The sequence below is a fragment of the Perissodus microlepis genome, chromosome 23, assembly GCF_051167445.1.
Source record: "Perissodus microlepis isolate ML-2025 ecotype Zambia chromosome 23, ASM5116744v1, whole genome shotgun sequence".
Taxonomy (NCBI): Eukaryota; Metazoa; Chordata; class Actinopteri; order Cichliformes; family Cichlidae; genus Perissodus; species Perissodus microlepis.
Genome location: NC_140482.1, coordinates 23,092,662 through 23,105,207, shown reverse-complemented (window position 1 = coordinate 23,105,207; position 12,546 = coordinate 23,092,662). Strand labels below are relative to the sequence as shown.

The window sequence follows — 12,546 nt, the reverse complement described above, 5'->3', positions numbered from 1 at the left end:
TGTTGAATAAAGTTGAATAATTTAAAAAAAACATAACAGCCAAAAATGAGAAAAATACAAGCACACATCTCCAAAAGAAGAGGAATCTAATGGTGCTTGAATGGTTTTTCTAAGTTCAATGGTGATAAAGGAGATAGCATACAAAAAGCAGGTCTACTCTGTGACATCATAGAGGGTGTCACATGACAGACCTTCAAAAGCCCTTAAATAGAGGTTGTAACCTCAACTCTTTTCATTGTTGTTTTTCAGTCCGGAGCTTATAGTTGCAATTCTCACACGTCTTGACAAAAGGTTTTTAAAAGTCCCTGAAGTCATTGCTGTGATATCATGCTTGGGTTATCAAAGAAATACTCTTCATCTTGGATGAAGACCATCACTAAAATGATGAAGGCTTTGAGCCTAAAAGATGATCCAACCCAACAGCCAGTGTCTACAAGCCAAGTACAGAGCAGTTTCTCCACTGGAGTGCAAAGTCCACCCAGTGTGATGAAACTATCATTGGTTGATCAATCTGCTTTAACTAGCAACAAACTTGCATCAAAAAGAAAGCGATCTGAAGTTGAGGATCGACTTGATGACAAAAGAAGCTTCTCCACAGCAAAGAAGCAACGGCGTTTCTCTAAAGAGAGACCCTGCAGTCACACTGAAATGAGCAAGACACAGAAGAGGGTACCTAACATATGGATCATCGGCTCAAGTTACATAAAGCGAGGAGAATGGGCAGCACGCCACATGTTTGGAGAAAACTTTGGACTTGATGCCAATGTTCATTGGTTTGGAAAAACAGGGATGCGCTGGGATGGCGTCCTTCTTCGTTTTTATGCAGAGTTGATGTCCAGAAAGAGTCCACCTGATATTTTGGTCATTCATGCAGGCGGGAACGACTTGGGACTCGTATCCGCCCAGGAACTTTCCTCTGCAATGACTAAAGACTTGACTGAACTGCATGCAAGGATCCCCTCCATGACAATCCTATATTCCTGCATCAACGAACGCCAAGTGTGGAGGTACAGAAATCCAAAGTACATGATGGACATGGGTGAAAAAACTGTAAACTCAATCATGAGAAAGGCAGTTCATTCCTTTGGAGGCTTCATCATTGAACATCCCTCCCTGAGATATTATGACGAAACCCTATTCGGACAGGACGGAATTCACTTCAACAAGAAGGGAAATGAAGTGTTTCTGACCAACATCCGCTGTGCCATCGAGAAAATCCTTTAGAACTTGTCTCACAGAAAATAGACTTGAGAAAACGCACAACCTCTGGCACCATCTGACATCAGGAGCTCCATCAAAACTATCTTTATTTGATTACTTTAATGTAGTCAAATAAAAATGAGTACAAATCTGAACACTTAAAGTAAACTTCATTAAAATAAAACGATAAATAGATAAATACAAGCTGAATAGTTCAATGTCTTGGCTTCGTTTTAAAGTTTTAATGGTGTCTCTATGTGAATGTATGTGGAAGTAGTTAGAGTTGAAAGACGAGTAAGGTGAATGAGAATTTGAAGATCCTCCCTTTGAATTACATGGAAAATTTTTGTTGAATAAAGTTGAATAATTAAAAAAAAACATAACAGCCAAAAATGAGAAAAATACAAGCACACATCTCCAAAAGAAGAGGAATCTAATGGTGCTTGAATGGTTTTTCTAAGTTCAATGGTGATAAAGGAGATAGCATACAAAAAGCAGGTCTACTCTGTGACATCATAGAGGGTGTCACATGACAGACCTTCAAAAGCCCTTAAATAGAGGTTGTAACCTCAACTCTTTTCATTGTTGTTTTTCAGTTCGGAGCTTATAGTTGCAATTCTCACACGTCTTGACAAAAGGTTTTTAAAAGTCCCTGAAGTCATTGCTGTGATATCATGCTTGGGTTATCAAAGAAATACTCTTCATCTTGGATGAAGACCATCACTAAAATGATGAAGGCTTTGAGCCTAAAAGATGATCCAACCCAACAGCCAGTGTCTACAAGCCAAGTACAGAGCAGTTTCTCCACTGGAGTGCAAAGTCCACCCAGTGTGATGAAACTATCATTGGTTGATCAATCTGCTTTAACTAGCAACAAACTTGCATCAAAAAGAAAGCGATCTGAAGTTGAGGATCGACTTGATGACAAAAGAAGCTTCTCCACAGCAAAGAAGCAACGGCGTTTCTCTAAAGAGAGACCCTGCAGTCACACTGAAATGAGCAAGACACAGAAGAGGGTACCTAACATATGGATCATCGGCTCAAGTTACATAAAGCGAGGAGAATGGGCAGCACGCCACATGTTTGGAGAAAACTTTGGACTTGATGCCAATGTTCATTGGTTTGGAAAAACAGGGATGCGCTGGGATGGCGTCCATCTTCGTTTTTATGCAGAGTTGATGTCCAGAAAGAGTCCACCTGATATTTTGGTCATTCATGCAGGCGGGAACGACTTGGGACTCGTATCCGCCCAGGAACTTTCCTCTGCAATGACTAAAGACTTGACTGAACTGCATGCAAGGATCCCCTCCATGACAATCCTATATTCCTGCATCAACGAACGCCAAGTGTGGAGGTACAGAAATCCAAAGTACATGATGGACATGGGTGAAAAAACTGTAAACTCAATCATGAGAAAGGCAGTTCATTCCTTTGGAGGCTTCATCATTGAACATCCCTCCCTGAGATATTATGACGAAACCCTATTCGGACAGGACGGAATTCACTTCAACAAGAAGGGAAATGAAGTGTTTCTGACCAACATCCGCTGTGCCATCGAGAAAATCCTTTAGAACTTGTCTCACAGAAAATAGACTTGAGAAAACGCACAACCTCTGGCACCATCTGACATCAGGAGCTCCATCAAAACTATCTTTATTTGATTACTTTAATGTAGTCAAATAAAAATGAGTACAAATCTGAACACTTAAAGTAAACTTCATTAAAATAAAACGATAAATAGATAAATACAAGCTGAATAGTTCAATGTCTTGGCTTCGTTTTAAAGTTTTAATGGTGTCTCTATGTGAATGTATGTGGAAGTAGTTAGAGTTGAAAGACGAGTAAGGTGAATGAGAATTTGAAGATCCTCCCTTTGAATTACATGGAAAATTTTTGTTGAATAAAGTTGAATAATTTAAAAAAAACATAACAGCCAAAAATGAGAAAAATACAAGCACACATCTCCAAAAGAAGAGGAATCTAATGGTGCTTGAATGGTTTTTCTAAGTTCAATGGTGATAAAGGAGATAGCATACAAAAAGCAGGTCTACTCTGTGACATCATAGAGGTGCAGATGACATCAAAGGAATTCCACATGACAGGGCCATAAGAACAAATTATCTCACTAAGACCAGGGACGTTCAGAGGAGCTCTTTTATACTGACTGGCAATTTTAAGACTGTTTTTGCTGCCAAGCTGCCTCTCCCTGAGAAGAAATCATCACCTACAGCATGTGACATCAGCAAAAGATTTAATAAAATACAACGTTGAGTTTAATGTAATGTGTTGTAGTTTAAACTTTATAGTTCAAAAATATCATTGATTTTTCTCAAAACAAGTGATTTGCTTTTAGTATTATTATTATTATTATTATTATTATTATTATTATTATTATTTTAACTCACAAGGTTTTAGTGGATGCTTTAAATTAGGAGTGTCAAACTCCAGTCCTCGAGGGCTGGTGTCCTGAACTTTTCCATATGTCCCTGTTGCAACACACCTGAGTACAATTAGTAGGTCATTAGCAAGAGTATAGAACTTGACTGCATGCTGAAGTGGCGCCCCCTAACCCTACTCAAGTAAATTTAAGTAAATGTAAGTGTTTGGAAAACTGTACTACTAGAAGTACTTTTATTGCACCATGTTCACTCACTCATGAGCTGCTGTAACATGAGTCAAATGGCTGAATTGCCACCTCAGCATGCAGTCAAGTTCTATAGCATCTTGCTAATGACCTACTAATTGTATTCAGGTGTGTCTCAACCGGGACACGTGGAAAAGTTTCAGGACACTGGCACTCGAGGACTGGAGGTTGACACCCCTGCTTCAAGTCCTCTACCATAATCCCCAAGAAACCAAGGATCACTGGACTAAATGACTACAGACCTGTGGCTCTGACATGAGCACCAGGTGCAGCCACAACAACCTGGTGCTGAATGCCCAGAAGACAGTGGAGATTATTGTGGACTTCAAGAAGCACACAGCCCCACTCCCCCCCCATCATCCTGACTGACACCCTCATCACCTCTGTGGACTCATTCCGCTTCCTGGGTACCACCATCACCCAGGACCTGAAGTGGGAGCCCACCATCACCTCCGTCATAAAGAAAGCCCAGCAGAGGATGTACTTCCTGAGGCAGCTGAAGAAATTCAACCTGCCAACACGGACGATGATGCAATTCTACACTGCAATCATCGAGTCCATCCTCACCTCCTCCATCACCATGTGGTACGCTGGAGCCACTATCAGAGACAAACAGAGACTGCAGCGTGTTGTGCGCTCTGCTGAGAAGCTGATTGGCTGCAGACTCCCATCTCTGCAGGACCTGTACACCTCCAGGACACTGGGGCGTGCAGCTCGGATCTCAGCTGACCCTTCTCACCCTGGACACAGTCTGTTTGACCTGCTCCCCTCAGGTAGGAGGCTCCGGTCTATTCGCACCAGAACCTCTCGCCATAAGAACAGTTTCTTCCCCTCTGCTGTTGGACTCATGAACAATAACCATATGACTGTTTCCACCACTAACACATGACCCTACGCTGTGTTCACTGCATCATTCCATGTTTGCACTGATCACCACCTGCACTTATGTATATATCTATCTACTTAGCACTTTTAATTTTTATTTTTATGTTTATTTAAGCGTTATCTGACAGTATGTTTGCACTAAGTACAGCAGCAATTTCCTAATGTTGTAAACCTGCTCAACATTTGGCAATAAAACCCTTTCTGATTGTGATTCTGATTCTGATTATACAGAAATGAACTGACTGTGTCTTTGATTAGAAAAACTGATGTACCTCTGATGTACTCGTTTCAAATCCTTTCCCTCCTGGTCACTCCAAATGAAAATTTTGTCATCTTCACTTTTGCCTCTTGTCTTTTTGTCAGGGCCACTGTCTCCAAACTGTACATCATGGCAGGACTCACTACATCTTCTCCTTGTTACACCTGTCTCTCTCTCATTCACACATACGAATTCTGTCTTACTTCTACTGACTTTCATTTCTCTGCTCTCCTACCTCCACCTCGCCAGACTCTCTTCTTTCGCTATAGCTCAATGTCTCTACAAACATCAGTCCACAGAAACTCCTGCCTGAACTCAGCTGTCAACCTGTTTATTACCACTGTAAACAAGAAGTGAACCCATCTGTTATTTTGATTTTTTTTTTCTAATTTCACAATGTAAGATGAAATATCATTGTAGCCTGACCCTGTTAACCATGGATTCAATCAGCACAGCAGAAGTTTGGGAGTCTTTATTTAAATGAATAAATGTATACACAAAATATTCTGCACTTGCCAAAAACTGCTTGTGAGCAAAGATCACTCCAGCTCCAACTCTGGGTCTTAACTTCCTATCCAGCCTGGTAAGGCTGTTTCTGCTGCACGATCCATGTCAGCATTAAGGTCCCAGGATCCTACTACATAAACAGGAGAAGCTGATTAGCAGAACTAGAACTAGAAAACCCCCTGCTGGCATTGGTCCATGAACTTCTCTGCACCAGTGACTGGAGATTATTAGGGTAGAAAATAGTAAAAGAGAGATGATGGCAGTAAACAGCCAGACTCTGGACATTTATGTGAAGTCCTATATCCAAAACCTTAAGTTTCCAGTTTTGAATTAACTCCAGTCCGACATGATGGAGCTCTTAGCAGGAGGCAGAGAAGATGACAAAGTTAGAAGGAGGACATCCAGGAAAATTCAGCCTTCAGACAGAGTCACTAGTGCTAAAGGTGCTCTTACTTCTAAGCAGGAAGAGATCCCAAATAAACAGGAGGAGTCTCAGGATGATCACCATCTGTCAGAAGATCTGTCACAGATGTGGCTGGCTGCCAGTATCTTAGGACCTAAAATGGGTTATTTGCTAAGCTGTCTGTCTTTTTTTTCCATAGCTTGTTTTGTTTGTTTGTTAAGGCAAATGGTCAGGTATGATGACTGCACGGACAATAAGTGAAAAAGCAGGAAATCAGCAATGAAAATCTTTGTATTCTTATTTTTTATTTTTACATGTGTCTTTAAAACACTTTGCAAATTCTATTTTTTGAGTTGTCAGTAGCAGGTTAAAAAGGCATTAAAACATGGCATTACATTGTACAATATATGTTGTGTGCACAAAACCTAAGAAAACACATTAGAGGTACAATTTGTTAGGCTTTTTTCAGCAGATTTTTTTTGTTGTTTTCATCCAAATCTATCCCAGCCCTGCATTAAGGCAAGACTGCTGCAGCATGGTATGTGAAAATCTCACTCCATTACAGCTACAGCTTTTCTCCTAGCATCATATAACCACTATAATACTCTTGATACAGCTAATTCACGAATCTCATATTATACTGATGCCACAGTTTTACCAGGGCCTGTAATTATAAAGCTGAATAATCTAATCTAATGCTTAATATTCCAATGTCATTTCAGCTCCCTATGTCTGCCAGTCCTGCAGTTTTGTCTCTTTTTAACTGCAGATGAATCACTTGCAGTGCAAATTATGTGACAAACTATTGCTGGTAGCTAGGAAATGTATTTTCATTAATTGGGTTAAGGATAAACCCCCCTCTGTGACTTTGTGGTACAGAGAATTATTTAAAGTTATTCCTCACGAAAGAACTTCTGCTATTTTAGGAGGAAATGAGGGTCTCTTTCTCAATGTTTGGTCCCCTTTGCTTTCTTATTTGCCAAATGATTTGTCCCAACTGTTGAGGGGGGATGGTTGAGATTAAGATGTTCTCAGTTAAATAGGAAGTAAGCGTAAAGGACAACAATTCACTCTTGGAGTTTATCTTTTTCTCTTTCTAAATCTGTGGGTAATTGAGCGAAAATATGTTTTTTTTTCTTGTTTTTTTTTCTTCTCTCTCCTCTTTACACCATATGTGTATTTGTACAGGTATATAATGACTTTAATATATTCCCTTTGGGCTTTCTTTCTTTCTTTCTTTCTTTTTTGTCTGCTTTGTTATGTTTTATGCTGTTCTTGATAATGAATAAAAACTGTTTATAAAAAAAAACTGCAGATTTTTAACCAGTAATTGATAACTGCATGTCCTCAAGGAGCAGCTGTGAGGTCAGCGTCTGTTCAGCCACACTATCCACTCCATCGGCAGGTCACTGGCAGGTCACCGGCAGGCTACCCGCCGGTCGTGCTCCCAGTGTGGGTTTATTTTTGAGGAAATTCCCCACAGATGGTGTTAAAGAGGCTTACTTCAGGTAAGATGGTTTACTGCTGTTTAATCTGCAGGTCAAATGCCAGTGTTGTAAGGTTAACAAGAAAATCAGAGTTTGCAAACTTCAATTAAACCAAAGACAAAATGCCTTAAAGTCTTATCGTTATAATCTAATGAAGGATGAATTAACCATTAAGCGGATCTTGTGTTCTATTTACTACAACATCTTATTCTTTTGTGTTCTTTTGAGCTTAAATCTGGACTTTTTGAAGCAGGTTTAGAGTTTGCTAACTGTTTATAAATTTGAAGCTCTTTGGTATGTTGGGAGAGCGGGAGAGCACAGTTTATGCTTAGACATCATCACTGTTTCCAGCTGTCTCACGCTATTGTTTTATTTGATTTACATGACAGATCTCCTGGTTATAGTTAATATTTAATATTATTAATATTTCTCACACACAGTTGTTCTTCCAAAATTTCATGTAAACAGGTTGCTGTAATATTAGAATAACTTAATGGCAGCTCGGTGTCAGTAAGTTACTGTAAAAGAAAATACAGTAATTATCCGTGAAAGTAATTTGTAGCAAGGAAAATCTTGTTTTAAATTAAGTTTACAACTAATTTTCAGTAAAAGAAATTTACAGTACTTTTACTGTAAGCAACATTTGCTACATGATTTTTTCCTGCTTTAAAGATTTTTACATTAACCATACTGTAAAATAATCTTGTTTGTTTCTCTTTCATTTACTATATTACTATATTTGTACCTAAATTATTCTGAAATTTACAGTATAATTTTAATTACTTTGTGCCACTTATATACTCTAATATTGGCAGTGCTAGACACACACACAGGGAAGGGTTGGGGTCCGGAGCTCCAGCTGGTGTTTATGACGCGGGATCAGGTGGAGGAAAAGCGCCTTATGGGGGGGAGGGGGGCAGATATACTGTGACAGAGTGGTGAAAGGTGCACTTGCTCCATGGATGGCACTTCAGCACCAAGCAGCAGCATCAGCAGCTGTTAGAACAGGTCCCGACTCTTTGTACGGACTTCATCCATCGACGGGCCTCCAGCCGGTTCCTGCTCCCGGTGTGGGTTCATGTTTGAGGAATCGCGCCACATGAGGCGTTAAAGAGCTTTACTCCTGGTAAGACGGATTCCTGCTTTATAATCTGCTAGTCAAATGTGCTAGTTTGTAAGGTTAACAAGAAGATCCCAGTTTACAAACTTAATTTAAACCAGAGACAAAATGCCTTAAAGTCTTAACATTACGAACTAATGAAGGATTAATTAAGTGTTCAGAGCAGCAAGCCACTGTTTACTACAACATCTTATTATTTGGTGTAGCGTCACGGGAGCAATTAGTTTAGACCATGGACCTTTTTTAAGCACAAGAAATCAAATTACTTATAAAACCGATGTTATTTGGTGTGTTGCAATTTAACAGCACATGCTGATCTATTAACAGTTCATATAAATAATAATACTTTCTATTACAGCTCAGTAATAAAGGGGTAATAGTAGGGTAACAAGGGGAAATAAGAATGTAATAATGTACTAATGTACTAATTTCTAATGTGTTACCATGCAATTACCAAAGTAATAACCACTTAATATCCAAGTAATATCATGGTAGTACCAGTGGTTACAGTATTATGCTGAAATGTGTGTGATTGGACAATAAGGGCCCTAAAACTGGGGGCAAGGATATGGAAATACAGCTTGCTAATAAAGTGGTAATAGTAGGGTAACAAGGAAGAAACAAGAATGTAATAATGTGGTAATTTCTGAGTAATTACTACTCATTTACCTGGGGTAATTTCTGTCTAATAAGCAGGAAACAGTGCTGCAAAATTCAAAACTGTTTGTTTCTATTTAATAACATATCAATAACCTATTAAGGCAAAGCCGAAAGTGCAACCCAAGTTTTAATTAGTTAATTAATCAATTTAAACAGGACAGTGAAACTGCCGTCTGACTAACACATGTACACCCGCTCAGCCTGTTCGTGAATCTGTTACTTGTGTGTCTCAGACTGTCTGTTTGATCAAACTGTAGACGCTGATCCAGTTTTGATGTTGAGTAGGACTCTGGATCCTCTCCCAGCTGAGTGTACACTTTGTTTTACATGTTTAATTTAATTAAATAGTGGAGTTAAACTAGTTATCTACCCATAAGTTTTTATAATTATTTGGTTCCATGGTTGACCTTTTTAATATCGCACAGAGTTCAATTTTCATTTCTGTTTGATGAAAAAAACATAAAAATTTCAGAGACATCAATGAAACCAGCAGGGATTATAATTTACTGAGTGCACTCAGCAGGTATAAACTGAATGTATGCCAATCAATAAATTACATTTCATTTGACCCGAATCCAATAAATGTAACATTTTACAAAAAACAACGGAAAATTTACATATAATTAATTTGTTGGGTTTTTTTTCCTCTTTGATTTAAAAAAGTGTCAAAATTGTGTTGATATATTAAAGTGACAATATCTGGAAAGTTCAGATTATTTCTACATCAGAGCAAGCTGTTTCAGTCATAACGATGCTTGTTTCACCTTAAAGTGTGAGTACCAGTGTTTTTTAAAGAGGAGGACTGTCTTGCCCTTCATCTCTTCTAATTGGCATTACGTAACTTATCTTGTTAGGTGTGTTTGTGCCATTAGTTCATTTTGGAGTCAAGTCAAGTCAAGTCATCTTTATTTATATAGCACATTTAAAAGACATCAAGTGTCGGCCAAAGTGCTGAACAGAGGGATAATATAATAAAAGAATTAAAATAGAAAGAAAACATTTAAAAAAATAATTGTAAGACATGTAAGAGTATATAGCATATAATGTACATGCAAATATGCACATACATATACAAAACTGTACACATTCACACACAAGCACACATATGTGAACATAACGTATATACACATACAACATCATCCAATAAGATAAGAGACTAAATAGACAGAATAAAAAAGATATCAAAGAGATCCGAAAGCCTTGGAAAATAAGTAGGTCTTGAGATTCGATTTCAAGACTTCCAAGGATGAAGAGGATTTTATGAAGGGGGGAAGACTATTCCAGAGTCTCGGGGCGGCAATGGAGAAAGCGCTGTCACCTCTAGATTTGAGCTGGGAGCGTGGAACTGATAAAACCATCTGACTGGAGGAGCGCAGAGATCGAGTGGGTAAGTGCAGGCTAAGAAGATCTGAAATGTAACCTGGAGCCAAACCATGGAGAGCTCTAAAAACAAATAGTAAAACCTTAAAATCGATTCTATGTTTAACTGGTAGCCAATGTAGAGATGCGAGTACTGGGGTAATATTCTCTCTCTTTCTAGTACCCGTCAGGAGCCTTGCGGCTGCATTTTGAACAAGTTGCAGGTGGGTCAGGCTTGAGTGACAAAGCTTTCAAATGCAATTATCTGTCAATTAAGACTTTCCCCCTCTAATTAGGCTATGAGCTCACTGGGTTATGGGCAAAATTTCCTCCTGTTGCTTTTGGATTTTAAAGATCCAAATAACTGGATTTAGTCTGGGGTTTTTACTTTCTGTCAGCATCTCAAAGCAAAGCACACCGGTGTGTCAAACTCATTTCACTCATTTTCTTTGATGAGTAGAGCAGAGAGATAGCCCTCTTCTCTGTAGCAAATTACATGTTGCTGTTACATAAATATTAAAATCTCATAAAGAAATGCAAAAAACCTATTAAATCCTACAAGACAGAGCATGGGGTTTAATTTTGGGGAACATAAAATCTGAAGCTTTTAAAACAAGTGTTTGGCTTTTTGTAGGTCAGATGTTTGGTGAGGGACGCCAAGGGATTAGAAACCTGCAGAAGAAGTTTGCGTGCTTGCTGACGTGGGTCAGTCTGAAGGACGAGACACTCTTTTTTGTGCTTTTTGAGGCAGTCATGTTGCACCTTGTGGCGTGTCAGTGTGAGCCGAGGCTGCCAGATAAAACCCAAAAAGGCTTCGCAGTAATCCTGTGAGATCAAGGTGGGGATTATTCGAGGTAATTGTTGTCTTAGTACTCCAGGATTGAGCTGAGCTGCTGGACAAGAATGAGCTGGAAAGGCAGAGTTAACAGAGGTGAATGAAGCGGGACAGATCAGAGGAAACTGAAAAACGAGAATAAAAATGAGTAGTAAAAAAAAGGGATTTAGAGGAAAAAAGGAGGCAATGGGATGAATAGCGAAAGTACATAAAGAAGAAGAAAAGACGGGTAAAAGTACGTAAAGAAACAAAATAAGCAGGAGTGATTATATGGAAGCAGGGCAGGAGTAAGGACAGAAAAGAAGGTCAGGAGGGAAAAGGACTGCTGAAAAGCAAGTATGAAGGGTTAAAGTGAAGACTTAATAGGGAAGGGAAGAAATAAGGAGGGACAGTGAAATGATGGATGAAAAGGTTGAACATTTTAAGGTGCAAGGATGAAAAGGAAGAGGCAAGCACAGAGAGGAAAAAAATGAGTTAAAAATGAAGGAAGGAAAACAGGAAGGAAAAGATTAATAAGGAATAGTTGGAAAAAGAAGAGGAGGAGTGTAAGGAAGAGGAATGTGATGAAAAGGAAAGTGAGTAAGGATGGAAAAAGACAAACAAGGAAAAAAATAAAACAGAGGAGAAGAAAGCAAAGGAAAATGTCCGAGACTCCTGGGTTTAAAGTCTCATCTACGTCTAATGCTGCTGCATCCACCTGCTGAGGGGAATATAGTGGTTTTTCTACAATTTGCAAAGAGAAATAAACTTCACAGCCAGTGCAGGTCATCAGGAATAAAGAGGTTTGTAGTTGTATGGCAGGTAACTGCCACTCCTGAAATATTAAAGGTGGCCAGGCCAGGAACCAAATTAGACCCTGCAATGTTCCTGAGCTCATGAAAGAGTTCCTGGAAAAATCTGTTTATGGTCACTTTAGCTGATTCTAGGAAGCTGCAGATAAGCAGTCTTCAACAGCTTCAGGAAAATCCAACATTCAAACAGCTTATTACTGACTTTATTTCTCTATTTTCCCCTCTATCTGAGGGACATCAGCGCCTTATGTTGGTTTCAGAGAAAACTACCAAAACATATCAATAAGTCCACTCTCCTGATCCTTCAACAGTGTGTGTAAATGTGCATCTATGACTTCTTGCACATGCCCAGCCTGAGGAAGCAGTTCAGTGGACTAAGCTGTTTAAAATAATAAG

At 39.1% G+C, this 12,546-nt stretch overlaps 2 protein-coding genes across 2 annotated transcripts; both read left to right on the top strand.

The window, feature by feature from the left end:
- The first annotated feature begins 327 nt into the window (after window positions 1-327).
- Window positions 328-1,224, top strand: LOC146361464 (uncharacterized). Its single transcript, XM_084922353.1, has one exon. It carries the CDS (start codon window positions 328-330, stop codon window positions 1,222-1,224), a length of 897 nt encoding a protein of 298 aa, XP_084778479.1.
- A 650-nt stretch (window positions 1,225-1,874) lies between these two features.
- Window positions 1,875-2,771, top strand: LOC146361463 (uncharacterized). The gene has a single exon (XM_084922352.1). It carries the CDS (start codon window positions 1,875-1,877, stop codon window positions 2,769-2,771), a length of 897 nt encoding a protein of 298 aa, XP_084778478.1.
- Window positions 2,772-12,546: the final 9,775 nt, after the last annotated feature.

Bases quoted from the DNA above. Each gene is read 5' to 3' on its own strand.
- LOC146361463 (XM_084922352.1), top strand. From the start codon at position 1,875: ATGCTTGGGTTATCAAAGAAATACTCTTCATCTTGGATGAAGACCATC.
- LOC146361464 (XM_084922353.1), top strand. From the start codon at position 328: ATGCTTGGGTTATCAAAGAAATACTCTTCATCTTGGATGAAGACCATC.